Consider the following 24441-nt stretch of genomic DNA (forward strand, 5'->3'; position numbering starts at 1 on the left):
GTAAGATAGAATTTTCTCAATGGCTGCATGGAAAGTCTGCAGCAGATAAGGGGGATTGTTTAGGTTTTTTTAGATAAGGGGGATTCACGCCTTTAAGGTTGCTACGCAACAGCCGTCTTCGGTCACGCATGTGCGCGGTGCATAGTGGGAGTATCCGCGCGATGCTGAATCAGTGCAGGAGCAGAGGAGGCTGAAAATGGTGCAGCATCAACAAGGGAAAAAAACGCTGCGGTCGCGTCAACGGAACGATGCGCCTTCCCATAAACGCTCACTTTGAGATTTTACTCCGACGACATAAGAACAGGTCAGTAGATTAAGGTTTCGTTTTCCGGTGACCATTTGCCTGGTCATTTTTAAAAAGCGGTTCTGTGGCAATCCGCTTGTCCCGTGTATGTTGGCACCCTGTCAACAGTGATGCTGGTGTTAGCTGCAGTCTTCCATATATTCCATGTATGCGTGTGCAGGTGACCAACATGGCACGCGAGAAAATATGTGACGCTCATGACAAACTATTAACCTAAATCAGAAATAGACACTCAGCCATTTTATATATATGTATTATTAATGCTTAAGGAAAATAATGAATAATTTACGTTATATGCCACATAATGTTGTACGTCAAACACGACCTGTCAGTGGGAGATGTAGTTTTTTTATACACGTTGGGACTGTAATCCTTTCCGTCTATTGTCTCCTTGATGGACGACATATCCCAAAGTGCTTAGCGCTTAGGCTTGACTACGGGAATGTTCCGCTGATTGTTAGAGATTGCCCCAATGGAAATTCAGCAAGGGATGGTCAGGGGCGGTGCTCAGGTTTGAAGGCTGCTGATTGGACCAGACTGTCTTTGGGTGGGGTCGGGTTAGAAAGATCCTTTAGGCACTGCGGAGAAAACTGTCCGGAGGATAAACCCAGTAACCCACGAAAGCCTTTTGCTTATGGCATTTTAGACAAATACTAAGTGCTCTTAGTAAATTCTTAATGCATTGCGTCATCACTTTTGCTAAAGTGTGTGTTTGCTATGCAAACAGGTGAAGAGCCTGCTGCTCTCTATACATTTCATGTTAAATGTCCCAGACATGTGTCAAGAATGAAACAGTTGTTTTTTATTATCACTTTATGTGTGATCCACTGAAACACTGCTGTTGTTATTTGTAATTTTGTTGTATCATTTATAATTCTGAGAGATTTACAGAGATTTAGATTGAAGAAGCTGTGTTATGCATAGGCTATATATTTTAAAAACGACTTAAATTGACTTTACTTGTTACACAAATGTTGTGAATTATATATGTACAGAAAGGTAAATAAGTTTTAACATAATGTTATATATTCCAGCTAAAATTTGTGTTTGTTGGATTATGGTTTAGTTGTGGATACTGAGGCAGATTGCAGGAGGCATTCCCTACTTTCTTCTTAAAATGCCTACGTAGCTCCACTTTTTCTCAGATGAAGGGTGACAGAAGTGTCAAAGTGAGAGTCTTTTCATTTATGTAATCAGTTTCACTTAATTAGATCCATTTATATCCCTTTGCATTCCTTAGAGAGACTCATTTCAGAACATGAGAGTTATTGTGAGCTATTTAATGGTAAAGAAATGTTTCTCTTGATGATTGTACTGAGCTCTATAACACTCAGAGCACTTAGAAATGTGAATTAGTGAATATATGAAGAGTTTGGTTCCAAAATGAGAAAATCATGTTTTTTATTATGTTAGTTAGCTGTATTTTTTTGAGTTATTATGGCTTAAATCAAAACAAACCAACTGCAGTTTGAATGATATTAATTGGAATACACAATAAAAAAACATGAATTTTGAAAAAAATTAAAAACGGAATGGAACCAAACTCTTCATGTATATATACACTCACCTAAAGGATTATTAGGAACACCTGTTCAATTTCTCATTAATGCAATTATCTAATCAACCAATCACATGGCAGTTGCTTCAATGCATTTAGGGGTGTGGTCCTGGTCAAGACAATCTCCTGAACTCCAAACTGAATGTCAGAATGGGAAAGAAAGGTGATTTAAGCAATTTTGAGCGTGGCATGGTTGTTGGTGCCAGACGGGCCGGTCTGAGTATTTCACAATCTGCTCAGTTACTGGGATTTTCACGCACAACCATTTCTAGGGTTTACAAAGAATGGTGTGAAAAGGGAAAAACATCCAGTATGCGGCAGTCCTGTGGGCGAAAATGCCTTGTTGATGCTAGAGGTCAGAGGAGAATGGGCCGACTGATTCAAGCTGATAGAAGAGCAACTTTGACTGAAATAACCACTCGTTACAACCGAGGTATGCAGCAAAGCATTTGTGAAGCCACAACACGCACAACCTTGAGGCAGATGGGCTACAACAGCAGAAGACCCCACCGGGTACCACTCATCTCCACTACAAATAGGAAAAAGAGGCTACAATTTGCACGAGCTCACCAAAATTGGACAGTTGAAGACTGGAAAAATGTTGCCTGGTCTGATGAGTCTCGATTTCTGTTGAGACATTCAAATGGTAGAGTCAGAATTTGGCGTAAACAGAATGAGAACATGGATCCATCATGCCTTGTTACCACTGTGCAGGCTGGTGGTGGTGGTGTAATGGTGTGGGGGATGTTTTCTTGGCACACTTTAGGCCCCTTAGTGCCAATTGGGCATCGTTTAAATGCCACGGCCTACCTGAGCATTGTTTCTGACCATGTCCATCCCTTTATGACCACCATGTACCCATCCTCTAATGGCTACTTCCAGCAGGATAATGCACCATGTCACAAAGCTCGAATCATTTCAAATTGGTTTCTTGAACATGACAATGAGTTCACTGTACTAGAATGGCCCCCACAGTCACCAGATCTCAACCCGATAGAACATCTTTGGGATGTGGTGGAACGGGAGCTTCGTGCCCTGGATGTGCATCCCACAAATCTCCATCAACTGCAAGATGCTATCCTATCAATATGGGCCAACATTTCTAAAGAATGCTTTCAGCACCTTGTTGAATCAATGCCACGTAGAATTAAGGCAGTTCTGAAGGCGAAAGGGGGTCAAACACCGTATTAGTATGGTGTTCCTAATAATCCTTTAGGTGAGTGTATATCATATGATACATATCACGATAGATGGGTCACGATAGCAATATATTGCTATGTTTTCGATACGATACTCATTTGCGATATATTGCATACTTTAAATAGAAAATGTAAAAAGTAGAGCTAGAAATACAACATGCTTGCACCAGCGGGGGTTTTCTGAAGGACTAAGTGTAAAACATTCAGAGGTTTGGGTTCTCAAACTGTGGATTGCACCCCTCAAGTGGGTAGCACAGGGGAATAAGGTGGCTCACGCAAATCACTTGGCTGTTGTGGTGCATTACAGTTAAAACATTGAACATGGGCAGTATAAAACCCCTGGTTCATCCGTGCTGTAAATGTGCTGGTGTCACATCTGTGAAAGCACAATAAATGTCATTGTTACTTTTCTTAATAAACTTTTAGTCTAATGCACTGCAGTAGCCAAGTGACTTGTGTCATGACTTGCGAAGCCTACAAACAGCATTATTTTATATAACTCATTACTCCATGACTTATTTTGAAAACCAGAGCACACCCACACATCAGCTCTGAGAGCTCCAAGCGTTCTTATATTTTTGCCATGCTCGCTTCCGCTTACTTTTGGCCGTATGTATATGACATGATTTAAAAAAATATATAGATAGTAGAGGTATCACTATCGATACACTATTGAAAAAAAAATATTGCGATAGTTACATGTATCAATATTTTTGCACAGCCCTAATATATATATATATATATATATATATATAACCCACATTTTTATGTTCATTTTTACGCCTGTAATGACTGTAACATTATGAGACCGTGTTTAAGGGTGTTGTCTAGTTCTAGCCTCTTGTTACCTGATACTCTGCAGACATTACAGAGAGACAGCTCTGTGTCGGACAGTCTGTAGTGTGGGTTAGACCTTGCTCCATCTATTTAACAATGTTTTAAAGGGGTCATATGGCGCGAATACGTGTTTTTCTGTGTCTTTGGTGTGTTATAAGTTGCCCATGCATGTATTAGACACGTAAAATTGCAAAAATTAAAGTGTCGGCACAAAAGATGCATTCTATCTAAAAGCGAATGCTCACCCAGACCTGCCTGAAATGCCTCGTGTAACCACACCCCCACAAATCCACGTCAGTTTGTGATATGATTTGACTTCTGCTGCGTTCCCACCAGACGCGAATGAAGCGTTAAGCACGAGTGATTTACATGTTAAGTCAATGCAAAGACGCGACAGACATCCTGCGGCGCGATTCGCGCGAATGAGGCGTCGCGAATTGAGCGTTTCGGGCGTTTGACGCGCGAGTTGAAAAATTTGAACTTTGGCGAAAATTCGCGCCGCATTAACCAATCAGGAGCTTGCTCTAGTAGTGATGTGATTATGACATAGTGAGCGCAGGCAGAAATCCGAAACAACAATGGAGGACAAAATCATCGTCGCTGTATGTGGATACCCGGCCGGAGCTGTATGATACATCTTTTATACAGTTTCAAGAAAATCAAGAGCATGGAGTATATACAGCTGCGGAAAACATTAAGAGACCATTCAAAGACCCTTTTCAGTTTTTCTAAATTTACTATAGTATGCGTTTAGGTAAAATGGTAATTTTTGTTTAATTCTGTGCACTAATAACAACATTTCTGCCAAAAAAAAAAAAAGGTTTCTTTTTGCATTTATTTGCAGAAAATGAAAACTGGAGAAACAGGTCAGAATAACAGAAAAGATGCTCTTTATTTTATCAGACCTCAAATACTGCAAAGAAAACAATTTCAGATTCACTTTTAAGCAATACAACAGTAATATTTGTACATGTATTTAGGAAAAGTTCAAAAACATTTTTTTTGTGATAACCTGGATTTTTATTACAGTTTTCATGTGTCTTGTCATGCTGTCAGTCTTTCACATTGCTGTTGGATGACTTTATGTCACTCCTGAGGTTGATTTAGTTGAAAATCATGGAATGGCCACAATACATCTAGAAATGCTGATTGAATGAAAATGTGGAATGGTCTCGTAATTTTTTCCATGGCTGTATATGCAATGTCTTGCATGCTAGATTAACACACAGTACAGTTGTATGTGCATACTGTGTTGCAGGTAAATGGCAGGGTTTGATAAAGTGCTGGCCAGCCAATGCAGTGCGTAGGGCCCGGTGTCAACGTAGACGAAAACATGAACGGGGCAGGGGAGCAGGTTGACATCCTGCCCCCCAACTGCTTGGTGAAAGAGCGCTGGAAAGTGGTAAGTGTTGTGTGTGTGTAAGCGGGTGTGTAGGTATTCGGGAATACAGGTGTCCGAAGTGTCTGATGCTTTTGCTACCTAATCTCACAGGACAAAATGGCTCACAACAGATGTCTTTAGATCAGCTATGCCTGGCTTCTTTCCAAAATGCATCCAAACCATTTGGTTGTGGGCCAGTTCGTAGCATTTCTCCTTCATAAACTGGCAGATGTCCTTAAAATGTTTCCTGGAAAAGACTGCAGATTGTCACGGCTGTTTAACTGTAATAGTATCTTGGCAGTACTTAAAACAAAATCCTTGCCTTAAAATGAAGTCTTACAAAATCCTACCATAAAGCAAGAGTTGTAGTCAATTTGGGATAAAGCCGAGATTAAACTATTTAAGGAACTCTTTACTAGGATAGTCTTTATTCACCTTTAGGGTCAGTGGAATTTGTATAATGTAATGTATTGAGACAACCTAAAGTAAAGAGTCCTGGTCAAGGGTAAAATCATATGATGATTGATGGGTTACCTTCTGCACGTAACCTCTTGGTTACCAGCTCAGATCTTTAAACAAAAGGCTACACATCCTTTAGTTTTAAACCTTGTGTTCAAGTGATTTACATAAAGCAAGCCTTTGTGATTAGTAAAATCAAATTTACTGATAATTCTCTGGATTTGGGTTGCTATTTATTGCATGTCTTTTTTAAAACATTTTCTGTGAATTTTGCAGTTTGGATTTTACAGGTACAGTTCAAATTCAGAATCGAGGACATTCTTCAGCATTCCGTTAGCCTCATGTTTATTTATTTATGTGAAGTGGGTTTCATATGGTTTAGAAGACCTTCTTATTGTTTTTATACTGTGTGTGTGTGTGTGTGTGTTCAGCTGAAGAAAATAGGCGGCGGAGGGTTCGGAGAGATATATGAGGCCTGTGATCTGTTGACACGGGAGAATGTGGCTTTAAAAGTGGAATCTGCCCAACAGCCCAAACAAGTGTTAAAGATGGAGGTCGCTGTACTAAAGAAACTACAAGGTGAGGAGGTTACAGAGAATGTGTGCATTTTTACAGTAATTCTTTGCTGAGAGTAGACAGGAAAGTGGAGGGAGAGAGAATGAGCAAGACATAAAGCAGAGCACATTCAAACCTTTTATAATCTAATATGCAGTAGGTTGTCAATGCAACCTATGTCATTTCTGTATTTTTATGTAGGTAGAGCAACTGTGAATGGATCAGTAAGAGTAATAAGTGTGAAAAAAAAACTAAAGGAAGCAAGGATCACCTCTCTCTCTCTCTTGCTCTCGCTCTGCCTTTATAACCTTCATGGAGGACATGCTTGAGAATCCCAAATTCCCTTTGGTCACTGCCTCTCTGTACCTGTTCGCTAAGTGTGTTTTGTATGTGTGAGTATGTGAGTGAGAATGTGTGGTAGCTACATTCCCCACTGCATGTAAAATATCCGTGACTCATCTGTCATATCTGTGACATTACTGTGTTTATTTCTTTTGTGCAGGAAAGAATCATGTTTGCAAATTTATTGGATGTGGAAGAAATGACAAGTTCAATTACGTTGTCATGCAGCTGCAGGTATGGTTGGCATTTTAATATAGCTTTGCGTGAGAGGGGTGAGAAGCTGCAGTGAATTCTCTCTCTCTTTGTTAGGGAAGGAATCTTGCTGATCTGAGGCGCAGTCAGCCTAGAGGGACATTCAGTATGAGTACTACTCTACGGTTAGGAAAACAGATCCTGGAGTCCATTGAAGCAATTCACTCTGTGGGCTTCCTGCACCGAGATATTAAACCTGTGCGTCTCCTGTTATGATCCGTTCTGTTCCATTACAGTAAATTCTGCATAAATGTGATCTGTTTTGTTCTGTTGTAGTCTATTCTTATAGATTCATTATTCTTTTACATATGTAAAAGAAATCTGTATATATACTTTATGAACTGTTCTGTACATGCTATTCTGTCTGTACCTTTCTCACACAACACATTAGTTCTTCTTACAGCTAATGCTGGTCTGTCTCTCATTCATAGTCTAACTTTGCCATGGGCCGGTTGCCATCCACTTGTAGGAAGTGTTACATGCTGGACTTTGGTTTAGCGAGACAATACACGAATACAAATGGGGAAGTGCGGCCCGTGAGTATTGCTTTATTTTTGCTAATTATTTTGATTGTTTAACATAAGCTTTTTCCATTCAGTTTTGTGCATTTCTGTTTTCTAAATAAGCACTTTTGTTTAATGTTTTAGTTGTTTTTATTTGATGAGTTAGAATTTTATTTTTTATTAATGAATCTTGTGTTTTGAATTCATTCTTATGTTTCACTTTTCTCAGTTTTGTTTTGCAGTTCTGTTTTGGCTCATGTTGAATCGCATGCTTCCCTGCCAAAGATGTTTGTCCCTGTTACCATAGCGACAGTCATATTGTGAGTTTTCCTAAATCAGCCGCCTCCCGAATCTCCTAAAAGCTCTTAAAATGACCTACTCCTATCTATCCGATGTGCTTCATATTGTCAAGTCCTGACCAGACCCCCTTGGTTTATAAGCCTACCATCCCATAACTGCTTCTTCCTGTCTACGTAAAAGACTTCCTCTACATGTGTTTGACCAGTTGTATACGGTCAGATTTGGGATCCACAAAAAAGGCCAAAACACATACATATGGACCGTTCCTTACTTTGCTTTATTTTGAATTTGTGTTTTCGTTTTCCAAGCTAACTCCACTGTCAAATGAATGTTGTGTGATTTTTTTATTATGCAACTCTTTTAAATGTTCTGCTGTAGCCAAGGACGGTGGCAGGGTTCAGAGGAACAGTTCGCTACGCTTCCATTAACGCTCATAAAAACAAGGTAATTGTAAGCGTAGTGTTTACATACAGTAAACTACATCTTTCAAGGTGCAGAGAGTAATTCCTTTTACTTTTCAAAGGTTATTCTCCTCAAGAAATGAATAGGATGTCTGTAGATAATGTTTCACTCAGATGACCAGCTGAATACTACTTTATCTGAATAACCCTTTTATTATTGCACAGCTTTACTCATCTACACTACTAGATATAAGTCAAAGGTGACTCCACGTTGACTTAAAACACTGTTTGCACATTTAAAACGTACAACTTTTATCCCAACCCTTACCATAAGCTAAAACAGCTTTTATTATCTGCTCTAAATTTGTAATCTTCCTAACAGGAAATGGGTCGTCACGATGACTTGTGGTCATTATTTTATATGCTGGTAGAGTTTACGGTTGGACAGTTACCATGGCGTAAGATAAAAGATAAGGTAAGACATTTCACAGTCACATTAGCTAGTGACTGTGAACGTAATGGGATCATATTGAACAAATGATCGTGCATTGAACTCGGTCTTAAAAGCTTTTGTTTAAAATATTTAAGGCCTTCAGAGATGCTTTATGATTGTTTCTGTAATGTGTGTTTGGTGAATAGGAGCAGGTGGGACAGATTAAAGAACGTTATGAGCACAGGATGCTGTTAAAACACATGCCTGCAGAGTTTCATATCTTCTATGACCATGTGCTGGATTTAGATTACTTCACCAAACCTGATTATCAGGTAAAACACACAAGCACACACACACACACAAACACGCACATGTGTTGGTGTGCATTCAGGTTTAGGTCCCCACCGGGATATAAAAACATGAACACGCACGCACACACACACACACACACACACACTGGTAGACTTCCATTGATTTTAGATCAGGCGTATGATATATTATATCCCCTACCCCAACACCTAAACCTAATAATCACACAACCCTTTCAGCATTTTTACATTTACAGTAAATATCATTCTGTATGATTTATAAGCCGTTTTCCTCATGGGGACCTAAAAAATGTCCCCACAAGGTCAAAATCTACTGGTGTTGCTATCTTTGTGGAGACATTTGGTCCTAACACCATGATGAATATCAGTACACTCACACACACACACACACACTACTGTCTGTGCATAACATCTACACTTTATACTTTTCTTTCTAGTTGCTAATGTCAGTATTTGAGAACAGCATGAAGGAGAGGGTGATAACTGAGAATGAGCCATACGACTGGGAAAAATCCGGAACAGATACGGCCCTCCCCACCAGCACACACACCCCACCGCAACAAAACACACGGCAGACTGCTGCTATCGTAGGGTAAGAATATAAACATGAAGTATAAACGTGAATACACTTCTAAAGTGAATTGATTTGGACACTTTTTGGTGTCTCATAGGATAGTGAATGTGACACCAGTTCCTGGAGAATTACCTCGGGAAAACACTGATGATGTTCTGCAAGATGAACACCTAAGTGACCAGGAGAACGCTCCACCTGGTTTGACACCCAGCAGACCCAGTGAGCCCACACCAGCCCCACCTGCTGGTGAAGGATGGGATGAAACTGATTTCAACCGTAATAAACTCAGGATCAGCATCAGTAAGGTACTGTTTTTACATGTACATGTATGCATTTAGCAGACGCTTTTATCCAAAGTGACTTACAGTCATTCGGTCTACACTACACATTTGACCAAAATGAATGTTCCTTGGGAATCAAACTTTTTTGCACTGATAATGCAATGCTTCATCTGTCGAGCTACAGGAAAACTATGTAAGAACACTACTATTAGACTAATTTTAATGGCATACTTATAGTATAGACTAGTATTGAGTATAGTATTGGGTAAAGTGTAGACGATCTTGGAAAATAGATCAAAATATGATTTTTTTCAGCATTGAGCAGTTGGAAAAATCATGAAAACCCTGTGGTCATTTATTTAAATTCAATTATCTAAAGTTGCAGTTAGTCAGGATAATATGAAATGGTTGCAAGATGAAAATAGTTTTATGTTGCACACCTCTGTCCTGTTGTAGGTTATACAAGCAGCTTGAACAATATTTGAGATGTATATAATTTGTTTATCATGGCTTTTCCTCGCAGACACAGGTAGCAGCAGCAGCAGAGGAAGGGGAGGAGCCTGTTGGAGGCTTGCGGTCGGTGTCCCCGGCGAGGGGTGGCGAAGCAGACGTTCAAGCCCGCCCTCCAAGGTACCGGAGAGTCAACAGTCCGGAATCAGACCGTCTGTCTGCTGCTGAGGATAGAGGAGATGGTGCAGATAGACGGTGAGGAGAGCGTGTGGTTCTTTAACATTTATCTCTCTGTCCCCCTGGATGACATTTTACTTTTTAAAGGTCACAAAGCCGCGTGCCTTTCTGAGAGACAAACGTTATATGTTGCAACTTTTTGCTGTGACATTTAAGACTGCGTTTTTATAAAAGCTTATTCTTTGTTGTCACACAGCTTATGGGGAACAAGGCATTTTTCAGCTCATAACTGCTTGACATGCTTCTTTTATGTTTTTTAGGACTTTTTAATAAAACATGGCACTTGTCATTAACGTTACCAAAAACAGAAAAAAAATATTTTGCTCTACTAGAGCATGGTATAGGCCTACTGCAGTTTGTAAATAAGCATACCTAGATTTTTTACATGTGTTGTATTCCTTTGGATTCTGTGGCTGAGTCTTGTGTTCTGTGACAGCTCTCGTATGGACATGCTGGGTTCTCCATCCAGACACGTCTATTCATCCCAGCCTGCTCAGATGCTCTCCTTAGATGCCGGACTGGGAGATCGCCTGGCTGGTGGTCGCCATGATGTCTCTGGAGATGGTGACCAAGAGGCTCACAGCAACGCTTTCATCCGCTCCGTACCGCTGGCAGAAGAAGAGGACTTTGACAGCAGAGAGTGGGTGATGATTGATAAAGAAACAGAGCTGAAAGACTTCCATCCTGGAGCAGAGCCCACCACCTCGGGCACCACGGATGAGGAACCAGAGGAATTACGTCCCCTTGAGGACCACGACGAGAGGAGAAGGAGAGGAGGCGGGCATGGAGCGGGCAGAGCTGAGGCTGTGGTACGACCCAAAACGCAACGTGCAATGATGATTGTAGCAGAGGAGGAGGGGGCTGGGCCAAGCCCCACTCATTCACCTTATCACTCATTGCCTCATCCAAGAAGAAGGGAGTCAGAGCCGTTTGGACCCGATGGACCGGTAAGTGTGCACCTTGGTGTATGTATGTAATCACTTTACATGTTTTTGTGTGATCTTTACTTCATAGGAAAGCCAGGAATTTCTGAACTGTAGACTATATAAAATACAGAGTCCAATTTGTAATCACATTATGACATACTGTTCAGTACCAGCGGTGTGCAAATGCATTGTACCTTGAGAGAAAGACTTTGCTGCTTCTTCGTACCCAGCACCATGTCAAATCTATGTCTGTATACCGGCATAGATTAAACTTTGTGGTTCATTTGAAAGTTATGTTCCTGACCGAATTATTGTTTTTGTGATTTTGTTCCATCTATGTGAAAACAAAAACACATTGATGACATTTTATGGCTTTTTAATCATAATAGAACAAAAAATTCTATTATGAATATAGTATATATGTCGAGTTTGTATAAAAGCAGTAAGGCATTTGAGGGTGTGCTGTGTTGTAAATATAGTCATGGCTTTAGGGGTTCTGCTGAGCATCATGTCAAACACTGCACTTTATCTGACTGTATTTACAGTAAAGTACAACTTTAAGTGATTGCTTAAATAAAAGGCTCTGTTAATAAGTACCAGAGTAAATATTGAATTGTAATATCAATTGTAATATATCCTGTTTAGATAAGGAGTGAGGACATAAGGTGGAGGTATGACAGGTTGTATCTAGTGTTTTGATTTACTGTTAGCGTAACGTTTTTGCTGTCTTACTGTTTTGTGTCGTATACATTCGTAAACGTGTGTTTAATGACATCAGAGAGACTATGAGGTGTGTCCCAACTCACGCCCTTAAGCACCATTCTACGCTCTATTCTTTGTAGTATAAATAGTGTGAGTGAGTAGTGCGTTCACACTAATAATTCCCCCAAAACAAGTGCACTGTAAGTACCAGGATGATGCACTCATTCAACCCAAAATATGATGTGTGGAACGCTGGACCCTTCACACTCAATGGTCCCAATTTCGCTTACGTAGAAAAAAAGCATTGACACGCATTGTGTTGTGCGATTGACATCATTTGCCCTTAGCATAGTATAGAATATAAATAGTATATAGTATATAATTTGGGACACAACAGCTTTTTATAACCTGTATTTGAAGAGTGTTTAAATTTTGCATATGTTGTGTATGTTTTGTTTGTGTGCACCCTCGATATCTGTGTTTGTAAATTTGTGTAATCCTGTGCATATGTACTGTGTTTGCCTGTGCTTATTTTCGGATTGAATGGATGCGTGTGTACTGTATGTGCACGTGTGTGTTTTCACGCTCACAGCCAAGCTTAGTTTGCTCATTGGTCATACAGGAGTCTGTGCACACGTTGGTTCCTTCACAACATGTAGAACGTACAGAGCTACTCAAATGTAAAAGAAAGCTTAAACCATTCAAACAGATGTGGGCTGGTCTTGTCCTCTTAATGAGTTACAGCACATCTATGTGTTTGTACCACCCATTTGATATACTGTATTGGTGTGTTTTTGTGTGTGTTCTGGGGCGGTTTCACACACAAACGTAGATAAAAATGCGCGTTTTTTTACAATACATCGCGTTTTAGTTTCTCCTCAGCCTGATTCCTCTTTTCCTCCGCTCTTATTGGTGTTTTTCAGTTGGAGGAGGACAGGCCACACCCACATCACTCATTCCCGAGGCCCGCCCATTTGAGAAGACTGGCGTCGTACGTGTTTTCCTCCGCTACCATGGACACGGAGGCGTTCCCCCACGACCCCGCACTCGGGGGAGCGGCCATTCAGCGCAGCCGCTCGGCTGAAAGCAGCCCCGCCCACCGACACGCCCAACGCAGACACATGCCCCTGTTGCCAGGCAACCCCAGAGCCAGGCATTCTGTACTCAATCTACCACGCCTACACATTCAGCAAATGCTGGCCAAACTTATGAACAAGACGTGATCCCCCATCCTCAGCACGCACTGTTTAATAGAGGGGTGCACATCACAAGACCGTAGATGGGAGAAATCGATAAAGATGCTTGGGCAGTAAACTTGGTCTGTGATTATGAGACACACGTGTGTATGTGTGCATGTGAGTGTGTGTAGGAGAGATATATGAGATGATCTCCAGCTAAAATTGGACGGTTGAAATTAGGCACTTGTGGAGAGAAATACATGACATTGCATTCTACAAAACACAGCAATTCTTGAAAATGCCCTTAAGCCGGGCGTACACGGTGCGAATAAACAGCGAGTATCATGGTTTGATGCACGAACATGTTATGATTGATATGATATCTTCCGTGATCACATCAAAACATGCACGAACAGATACGTTATTACCTCAGGTTGTTTTTGAAGAACAGAAAGAACGAAGAGAAATGCTGTTCTCTGCTCTTCAACCAAATTCTTTGCCATGCCCTTTTTTTTCTTTTCTTTTTTATTCTTTCGCAAGCCATTGCTGCCACAAAGAAAGCAATCTCTTCTTCTGACTCCATGTTTTTGGCGTGGAAATCGGCAGGTCGTACAATCGTGTCATGTATCACTGCCTCCGTACACTTCTCAGTTTTTACTCACTCGTGACGTGTGCGTGGACATAAGGTCTTTCGACCATCAGAATTCGCACTGTGTACGCCCGGCTTGGAGGCACTGGTCACTACAAGTGATCTTATTTCTTGTGAAATAGAGAATGTTAAAGCTTCTGGTGTCCAGTTGGATGAACACAGTGATTTGAGTGATGACATCATCATTTTTTTTTATAGTCTGAACAGCAAGAAAACAGGCAATCTAATACAAAAATGATCTGTTGTTTTGAAATGTACGAATGGTTGTATGAATGGTCATTTAGTTTCCCATCATTTGAGATGCAACATTTATGTAACGTTTTAGAAACGTAACTAATCAGTTTCTGAATACAGTCATGTAGATTTTCACTCATAGTATCATGTAGTGCATACTAAATGAGTGAACGGGTCTGAGGTTGTATGGGGGAATGTCCACAGTGTTGTTGCTTATTCACTCGTGCACTGTAAGTTTACTGTAACTTTCGATCATTACTATAGTAATCGGCATAAATACTTTCAAAATAACAGTGCGGTTAGTCCATCCTGAAAATAATCAAATTTGAGTGCATGTCTTAGTTTCTCATGAACACTTTCATTATCTCTATAAAATGAATGGATAGGATGCAGGTTGGCTGGTGTTTGATTGTGTTTTCAGGGTTGAATGTCATTGAGTTTTAATGAATGTTTACCAATATCAGATATAACCAAAAGTAAAACGCTGTATGTGTGTGTGTGCGTTTGTATGCATGCTTGTCTGCTAGGTGTTGTGTGTTTTCATAGAGGGCACTACAAGGACAGAGAGTGCTTGCTAAGCAATTGTTTTTGCACAGTCTATTCGCTTCAGTATGATCACTGCAGTTATAGCACATACAGTGTATAACCTGTCAAATACCACAACAAGCACCTCCAGGCAGGATGAATGGCTTTCCTAAGCAAGCATGACATAGTGTGGATTGATAGATCTCTACATGTGGATTCTCATAGACCTCTTTCGTAGCCTAGAGAAAGCAGGACTGGAAAGGACATTTTATAAATGATATATCAGTATATTTAGCAGGGCCCTTGGTTGCCTGAATCTTCTGTATTTCAAATGAAGTATTTTAGCTTTATGGAACAGAGAATAAGGCAGACGGAGAAACGGGGAGCGTGGAAAATGGGTATTAGGTCTGATTTGAATAATTGTGATGTCACATTTGTCTTCCATGTTGGCTGTACAAAGATTGTTTTGTCTGTCGTAATTATTGTCCATCGGTGTTATGGAGATATATGCACATTGCTTTTAAATGCAGAGATATTGGGCTCTGTTTGAACATCTGTTGTGAGGCGAAATTGTGTAAAGACACGTGAGGTGGCTATGGAAACAAATACATTACAGGACAGATATGTTGTTTATAAAAAGTGCAATAGAGCTCTAGGCAATAGGCGTGTAAAAGAAAGACTGAGCCGCTTTCTTGATTTTTGTTCGACACGCATATGCAGATATTTGACTATGATTTAATCATTCAGCAAATGAATGTCACATTTCTGTTCTCACCTGGCCATTGACCTGGCATTATACTTGATTATTTAAAGTCATTATAGCTACAAAACAATGCGCATCTAAGCTCTTAAATGCAAACTGGTAACGTGATAAAGCGATGCGATTAAAGTGTGATCTTTTGTCCTAACCAGCCACACCTGTGAAACGGGAAGAGTGACACATTTTACCACAGCTTGGTTTCTATTTTTGTGCCATCGCTTTGGGTAGCCCGCCCACATCTTACTGGTCTAAAATCATGCTTCATAACATTTTGTGTATTTAATGTTCATAAGATTTAAACATTAAATATGTTCTGATGTTGCGCCACATCACATTTCTTGCATTGCACCTGGTTAGATACCTCTTACATCAAAACAAAACGTAGCAAATCGTTGCTTTATCTTTACTGTAAGGTCTTTCGGCCAGTTACGTTTAAATGTAAAGATATATACATATCTATGGTACTGTGGATTGTCATTGCTTTAATGTTTGAATTCCTTGGCTGTAAAAATGCTTTTACTCAATGCTGGATATCAATGCATATACAAACCACCTTGCTAAAGATTCAGAAATTCTTTGTTTTGTTTTGCGTCACTGGGGCCGACTGCAATAAACAGATTTCGAGAACTCAAGTGTACAGAGCAGTTGGCCCCTGGCGTCTGTGCTGCTTTGAGTGTTTTGATGCAAATGACACCATTCACTGTTTATCTAAAGTAATTCAAGTACTGTAACATGTATGTTCAGAAGAGTCTGTAGTCTGAACGGTGTGAGACAGCTGATCCAAATGTCTTCCTAATTGAGAGCATGAACACAGACTGATGAGAGGTGTAAAATACCATACACACATTTAGTGATAGTTCACCCAAAAATGAAAATTCTGTCATCAGTTACTCACCCTCTTGACTTTCTTTCTTCTGCAGAACGTACAAGAAGGTATTTTGAAGAATGTTGTTTACTGGCCCTCATTCACTTGCATTGGTTTTATGTCCATACAATAGAAGTGAATGGGGGCCAGTGCTGTTCGGTTACCAACTTTGTTCAAAATATTTTCTTTTGTGTTCTGTGGAAGAAAGAAAATCCTAAAGGTTTGAAGCGATAAGAGGGTGAGGAAATGATGACAGAATTTTAATTTCAGGGTAAACTATCACTTTAACTCAATTTAACTGAACACAACATTCCTCATTATCAAATAAGGGTTTTTTGGTTACAAAGATTGTTAATTGGTGTGGTTATATCACATTGTAATTCTGTAAAAAAATACTTGAATATATCATTCTTATAAAGAATTTTAGCCCGGACATGGAATGTTTATACACAGGTACAGATTTGAAGTGCGTTCAACTTTGTGTTTTCGCAATGTGGAGCAGTGAGGTGATCTGTTATTTTAAGAATTGTCTTATTCCTGTACTCTCTATTACATCTTCTCTAATTATTGAGAAATTGTAAATAATTGTGATTACATGTATCTTTTTATGCTGTTCGTGCAGTACCCTGTTTAGCTAAGTTCGACTTTTCGTTGCAGTGCTTCATATCATTCAACATTCATGACATCTCACGTTCTCTTTTAACTGGGTCAAACTTCAGCTTGTCAGAACTCCCCAGTGACAAACCTTAAGACGTGAGCTGTGCACAAGGATGTACTGGATATCCTCACTAAAACAGATGGGTTGAACAGCAACTATTTAGAAAGTCGATTTGTGTTGAAAAAATAAGGAAAAAATAATTAGACACAAAATGTTTAAAAAAAAGACAAAAAAAGGTATGACTCAAAAAATTATCTTTATTAAAGTATCTTTTTATTGCTGTAATATTGGTCACCAACTGACTCCAGACCTGCTTACAAAAGCGTCAACCTTGAAAGGCAAGAGTCTTTCACAGAATAGCTTATAGTGCAATAAACATGACATAGACTTGTATAGTAGACTTGTAATTTGGACAAGCATGTATTTTAGGCTTTTGTAAATTGTAACTCTTTGGAAAAATATGCGAACATGCTGCTTTACTAACACATTCCTCTCATACGTTCTGTGTGTTTCCATAGTGCTGTATATACTGTTGGCTGAGTACTGTCTTTTACTTTACACTTGAAATCACAAATGGGCTAAATCGTTACAAAAAAAGAAAGTATTACACTGTAAAATGGACTTTCGTGCCTTTTTAACCATGTATTTCATTTTAAAAAGACAATCCTGCAAAGCTTGTATACAACCAAATCACAAGTAAACAATCTGAAAAATAAATTAAGGGTTGTTTTTTCTCTTACAGTGTGCTGTGCATGATGGGAAATAGTTTTAATTTGTTTACATTTGTTAGAAGCAATGTTAGCATTTCTTGAATGAATCGAGGACCTGAGTAAGACAAAACCTCTTCCTACAAAGATATTGTTGTTTTTGTTTAATCCGCCCTGTTACAGGAACAAATGTGATATTTTAGTATGGCTAATTCAGTTATATTTTTTATTAATTAAAAAAATATATAAGTACTTTCACCCAAAAATTAAAATTCTGCCATCATTACTTAGGCTTATGACATTCCAAATCTGTATGACTGTCTTTCTTCTGCAGAACACAAAAGAAGAAATTGTGAAGAATATCAATAATCAAACAACATTGGTCCTCATTGACACAAATCCACTTTCTCAAAATATCTTCTTTTGTGAGAGTCATATACAGGTCTTAAATGACATTAGGGTGAATACATGATGACAGAACTTTTATTTTTGGTTGAACTATTTCATTAATATTTTCTTGCTGTTTTTAACTTCTACTTTTTAATCCTTAATCCATTGATACTTTTCTCACATTGATGCAGGAGATCGCAGTGGCCGAATGCTTAACCAGCACCTCTCAAGCACGTCTGAAGCGAGTGGACTTTGTATCTGGCGTGCTGATGTTTGACGACCTGAGGGAGGAGGGTGCGAAGACCCGTGGGTCATGTAGTGACGGAAGCCCTCGCAGTAGTGAAGGAAGCCCTCGTAGTAGTGAAGGAAGCCCTGAGGGGGCCGCCTCCACCCTGCTTGCCCCCGCCCACCGAGACCACGATCAGGAAGAGGGCTCGCGCACGTTAGTGCTGGTCTCCGCTGGTAATGGACAGGTTTCACCTGGAGACGGGCAGGGTACCCTGGCCGCATTGACGCCACAGGGAGAGCGACCCGTGCCGGATGAATCTGAACCCGGGACTCTATCCTCGGTCGTAAGGTCAGAGCCCAGGCCTATCGTTATGACGGCTGCTGCTGTGATCACCAGCAGATCTTCCTCACCTCCGTTCACCAAGGTGGAACGTACATTCATCCACATTGCTGAGACGACCCATCTCAATGTCATGACAGCCAAACACCGTCCACCTGGATTGGATGAAGTGATGTTTGCTGAGCGTGACGAGTCAGGTGGTGAAAAAGAGCAGAAGAAAGAAGTTGAAAAAGGAAGGGAAAAAGAGAGGGATAGTGATTTGACTGCAGCGGAAGGGGATGACGAAAACCGGGAGAAAGAAAAGGAAGGTGAAGAGGAGAAAACGGAAGAAAGTCAAGCTGAGGAGAATGATAGCAAGGCTGACGAAATAGAAAAGCAAATAGCATGTAACAATCGTGCTGAAGAAGCAAAGACTTTGTTTATTGCTGGGTCACATGACCAGCAAGAGACCACAGAGGACACCAAATTGAATGTCAAACCCGAAAGTGTCACACCTGTAGAAGAGCAACAAATGAAACAGGAGCAAGAAGAGTGTCCCTCTCCTCCTCCTGAACAAAAGAAAGATGCAGATGTTGAAGAAGAGGCAGATTCATCCAACAGAAAGCCAGAATCAACACAGAGGCGAAGCCGCATTCCTGTGCTCTTGTCGGAGGACGAAACCGGCTCGGACAAGTCGTCTCAGACAAGTCAAGAACAGTTGCAAAGAATTCGCAAAAGCCACCAACAACACCTTGCCCGTCTCGTTCTGGAGCGTAAACAGACACACCTGATTCGTTCTCGGTCAGCCTCCTCCCGCTCCCCAACGCTATCTACGACTGCATCTGAGGATGAAACGAACCAATCAGATGACTCCGGCAGACGGGAAACAGGAGCCGAAGAACGAAATAGAAGCAGGATTCCTCGGCCAGTCACACCCATAAAGGGGTCTTCCGAACAAATGGGGAGCGTGACACTCCCACAAACCCAGAGATCTGTGTCTTTCATTCAATATAGGTGAGTGAAGCAGCTATTTAAACAAAAGGAAGCTTGCACACTTTGCAAAGTTTTGTAAATTACTTTTATAATTTAGTGTTTAGGAATATTTTCTTTTGAAATGTTAAAAACAGAATTTGCTTAGTGCCTTGACAACAAGCTATAAAAGTGAAATTCACCTTATTATGCAAAAAGATTTCATTGGAGCCTACAGAACCTCTGAATAATAACTAATTGTTTCCTTTCTCCAACAGAACCAACAGTTCTGTCAATCCCAGGCTACAAAAGTCTGCAAGTCTGCACACAAATATCAATCAGCAGCCGAAACCTCAGCTCCGCCCCTCTAAAACGCTTCCACCTCGTCCTCCATTCTCAGGCCCGTTCCACTCGCAAGGAAGTCGGACCGCCACACGTACCATTTCTCGTACCTCAGCTGCCAATGCCCCCCGAAGCATTAGCACCTCCCCTCGGAGTTACCCCACCTCTCGCACTGACAGCCCCTCACCCCAGCGCATCCGCCAAAAGCCTGCAGCCAATGAAATGCAAAGACAGCCCCAGCAGCCCAGACCACCTCTCCAAACCCAGTCTAAATCCAAAACTCAGGAGTCCACCTCCAAAAAAGTCAAACTCCACCCAACAACACTGTCACAAAAAGGGAGAAAAGAACCAGTGGAATCGAAGACGAAACCAAGATAATTACAGTACGAGGACTTTGATCTGGATTCTCTAGTTTACTTGTCATCATCATTTAGGCCCTACAGTACCAGGCCATAATAATCTTTAAGTAACCAGTGTTGGATAAAACCTCTCGTGAACCACAATAGACTAAACCAAAAGGATGGGCACGTTCCCTATTCGGGCACGTTCCCTATTCAGCCAAGTGACTGCAGCAGCTACTTAAATACCTCTCATGAGGAGAACCTCTGACATTTACACACATGCACATTGACTGTAGTAAATCATGTGTGTGGGTAAAGTATCATGACTTAAGTGTGTTGGACAGATCAACATGCCTCATATGCCTTAAACCTACAAAGGAAATAATTGCTGCCATCACTTCAAGGCTTCCACAGGCTCTTGTCGCCATTGTCACGTCTAGTAATACAATCACATCATATGCTTTTGAATTCTGGTTCAGTTGCAGCTTCCTCTGGCTACATTACTACAGGTAAATACACATGCAATTGAGTTTTTTTAAATTGAAAGTTATTTAACCTTAACCAACATCACAATAGCAAAATCTGTAAAAAAAAACAAAGATAGCTTTACTGAAACGTAAAGCTGCAATACGTAACTTTTGCCTCTCTTTTTGCTGTCTCTGTTTGGGATAATAAAAATTGCATGTTGCATTCATACTTATACAGCCGTGGAAAAAATTAAGAGACCATTCAAAATGTTAATTTAATCAGCGTTTCTAGATGTATTGTGGCCATTTTACTTCAGTGTCTGTTGAATTTTAACAAAATCAAACCACAGGAGTAACAAAGTCATCCAACAGCGATGTGAAAGACTGACAGCATGACAAGACACATGAAAACTGTTATAAAAATCTTGTTATCACATAAAAAATATTTTTTATATATTACAAATATTACTGTTATATTGCTTGAAACTGAATATGACCTTGTTTTCTTTGCCATATTTGAGGTCTGAAGAAATACAGAGCATCTTTTCTGTTATTTTGACCTGTTTCTCCAGTTTTCATTTTCTGCAAATAAATGTTAATAGAAATATTTTGTCTTTGAAATTTGGAAGAAATATTGTAGTTCAGAGAATGAAACAAAAATTAACATTTTATCTAAGCACATACCTATAAATAGTAAATTCTGAAAAACTACAAATAATTTTGAAATGGTTTCTTAATTTTTTCCTTGGCTGTTTTTACGTGGTTGAAGTCAGATGATGCAAAAATTTCCCGCAAATTCTTACTCTACAGTGGATTCTAAATCATTATTAAAGTAAGATGAGACAGTTTTCCACACTTACTTTATTATGTGCTTGCTCAATAACTGATTTCGTTTATTTTTAAGTTGCATATTGCAGTTTTAAAGCCCCAAATGTACTAAATATATAAGAGTTCTATTGTCAGTGTATTGGACAGCCTTTAATATCAACTGCAGTTGATTTCAGTGTGCTGAAATTTGTATTTATTAACTTGATTGTTCTGTGCAGTCATGGGGGCATACTTCTGGTATAAATACATTTAATCTTTACACATGACTCTACTATCACCAAATTTGCTGCTACAATCTGATGTCAATCATGTAATCAACTTGACCCCTCCCATTGTCTACAATTCTCTCTGAATAAGTGTCAATCCATCTGTGACACACTTGTCTGTTAACCAATTTCTCTGTTAACCAATCCCAGACCAGCACTGCTCTAATGGCATGCACTTGGATTATGCTCATTTTTCCGTTATCGTCTTTTGCAAAACTGTAGATAATATAAGCAGTATATTTGAAAATAAATTTATATTTTTGTTCCAAAAAACAACAAAGGTTACAAAAAAAGATTAAATGAATATAGACTACTTTAATCACATTTTTTCAGTCATAGCCTGAAAATGCACCGTTGATCTGTATGCAACATTTACAGTTCGAAGAAGGTTGGAAAAAAATGCTAGAGAGACACGTCAAGGAGCTACAGTGATAGTCGGGAACCAATATTGTGTGTTACGGCAGCATGGCTGGAATTTTTAAATGTAAGGTCGGATTTTTACTCCTCTGCTGCTCCCGAGTGTCTAAAGTATTGGTTGTAGGCCGTATTACTAAAAGGTGCTATCCTTGAGTGAGTGTTTATATAAGCCTGCGCTAGTCATTGGTGTTTTACTCGTCCTGTGCTTGGATAGAACATCCCTGAAGATTGTCAAAGCAGAAACGTGTGCTAAAAATGTCACGTGTGCACACTAGCCATAGTTATCTGTGAGTTCTACACATACGTGTGCACAAAGTTTCGGACCACTCTTTCTGCAGGACCATTGCATGCTGTTGTTTGGATGAAAAAGCAGGAAAATACGTTCTGCAGTATATGTTCCAGAATGTTCCATCTGTGATGAACCCAGAAGACTCTCTGCTTTTAATACCAACTAGGAATAAGGAAAGAGGTAATGGACACTTTATGTGCCCATAAAGACAGAGAACTTGCATGAATGTGAGTTTAATGAATCATGATTGACTAACTTGTACTAAAGAGCATCCTTTCTGAGATATACAATTAAAAGTTACTACAAATTATAAATGATGCCAACGAATAAACAGAAGTTTCATGACTGATTTGGTTAATGTCTTGTGTGCTGTGATGCTGTGAGACAAAAGTTGGTATTTAAACCGGTTTCAACACGTCTATCATCTACATTTGTTTAGTCTGTTCTACTTTCCTGTTCTAAGCTGATAAAAGTGGCACCCAGTGTTTCCAGTGTATGCCCATCTTCTACTCTTTTGTATACCTTTTACCTATTTCAGTCACAATTGCCTTTCTATTCAACTTTTTTTGGATCTCTCTCTCTAAATCCTAAAAATGGCAAGAAAATCCCGGCAGAAAGGTGTAAATCACCTTTCTTCTTGTTCTGATGCTCGGTTTGAAGCAATCCTATTGACCATGTCTAAATGTTACTGTGCCGTTGGTGCAATGTGGCTGAGAAGTTAAACTGGTGTACCTAATAAAGTGGTCAACCTTTATACTATACAATATGTTAGGGATAATGTACAGGCAGCCGGTTGTTATCGCAGAATTAAGCAACGACAGTGTGATCAGGACCCGACTCAAAGCAAAGAGGCAATTTGGTTTAGTCATTTGTAAATATAATGTGATATCTTATTAAAAGACATATTTGTATTTAAATTTAAATTTATTGTCTAAGAAATATTTCCAGCCCAATGACCCCTCAAAACCCGCCCAAAAGGAATGAACACTAGGTGTCAAATAAAGCAATAAGCCCCGTGAAGCAGTGGGTTACATTGCATTTTATAACAGCTAAGGGCGTTGTGGCCTAAAACCCCTTAGCTGTTATAAAATGCACTGTAACCCACTGCTTCGCGGGGCTTATTGCTTTTATAAAACAGTTAATCCATAAGCGTAGCAAGGTTTCATAAAATAAAGTAAATAAAATTATATTCAGGCTATGTAATGCGGTCAGCCGTTATAAATCGGGGTATTTTATGACGGCTTAGAACTTGGCTCAGCCAATCAGAATCAAGGACCAGAACTGGCCGTTTTATAATTAACTGCCAAAAGACGTATCTATTGCTATATTTACTTATCTGAATGGTTTCCTAGGTATTGTATATATTTTTTGTTCTGTTGAACACAAAAGATGTTTTGGGGAATTTGGGAAAGCAATTCTGGGTCACCTTTGACTACCATTTTATTTTTTTCTGCTATGGTAGTCAGTGATGCCAAAGAATTTTCAGTAGCTAACATTCTACCAAATATCTTTGTGTTAAACCGAACAAAGACATTTATACAGGTTTGGAACAACTATAGGGTGAGTAATTCATAACAGAATTTTCATTTTTGGGTGGAGTGTCCCTTTAACAAAGATCCCATGTGTGCTCGAGGCCACTCACAGAAATGTACTAGAAACGTGTTTTCTCTTCGTAAGACATGCAAAAACTTGCTTAAGAAATAAGCATAGTTAAATTTATTGCATAATGTATAATGTGTACAAGCACGTCAATGTTTTAGTTGTTCTAGACTGCGTATAGCGCTACTCAAACGTGATATTTGGCAGCCGGAAGAATCAACTGTTGTACAGTCACGCGTGATTTCTTTCATTGTGCAACGTGACATGCACCTTAGTACGAAACATTGGTAAAAAAATAATTTGGATGCATTGTCTAATACCACTGTTATATTTTCCTCTTTGGTTGAGCTGAGCTCCTGCGCCCCTCCCTGTACTGTAGCCTACCTG

At 39.7% G+C, this 24441-nt stretch overlaps 1 protein-coding gene across 3 annotated transcripts; it reads left to right on the forward strand.

Moving 5' to 3' along the window:
* ttbk1b (tau tubulin kinase 1b) lies at positions 1 to 23443 on the forward strand. Of its 3 annotated transcripts, none has more exons than XM_057343626.1 (15): positions 1 to 304; positions 5133 to 5300; positions 6170 to 6317; positions 6796 to 6869; positions 6945 to 7085; positions 7319 to 7423; positions 8069 to 8134; positions 8474 to 8566; positions 8731 to 8856; positions 9291 to 9445; positions 9525 to 9732; positions 10232 to 10413; positions 10832 to 11342; positions 18181 to 19550; positions 19784 to 23442. In XM_057343626.1, exons 2-15 carry the CDS (start codon positions 5193 to 5195, stop codon positions 20223 to 20225), a joined length of 3729 nt encoding a protein of 1242 aa, XP_057199609.1. In that variant the 5' UTR covers positions 1 to 304; positions 5133 to 5192; the 3' UTR covers positions 20226 to 23442. The 3 variants fall into 3 exon arrangements, with proteins under 3 accessions (XP_057199609.1, XP_057199608.1, XP_057199610.1); XM_057343625.1 differs by having other exon boundaries at positions 2 to 304; positions 5157 to 5300; XM_057343627.1 differs by lacking the exons at positions 1 to 304; positions 5133 to 5300; positions 6170 to 6317; ... (1 more) ...; positions 6945 to 7085; positions 7319 to 7423 and adding an exon at positions 7431 to 7710 and having other exon boundaries at positions 19784 to 23443.
* Positions 23444 to 24441: the final 998 nt, after the last annotated feature.

Source organism: Triplophysa rosa, linkage group LG10 (assembly GCF_024868665.1).
Source record: "Triplophysa rosa linkage group LG10, Trosa_1v2, whole genome shotgun sequence".
NCBI classification, from domain to species: domain Eukaryota; kingdom Metazoa; phylum Chordata; class Actinopteri; order Cypriniformes; family Nemacheilidae; genus Triplophysa; species Triplophysa rosa.

Excerpts from the sequence above, each read along its gene's own strand:
- ttbk1b (XM_057343626.1), top strand. The coding sequence starts at position 5,193 with ATGCAGTGCGTAGGGCCCGGTGTCAACGTAGACGAAAACATGAACGGG. Across the intron at positions 5,301-6,169 it reads TGAAAGAGCGCTGGAAAGTG|CTGAAGAAAATAGGCGGCGG; the intron begins GTAAGTGTTGTG and ends GTGTGTGTTCAG. Across the intron at positions 8,857-9,290 it reads TCACCAAACCTGATTATCAG|TTGCTAATGTCAGTATTTGA; the intron begins GTAAAACACACA and ends TTTTCTTTCTAG.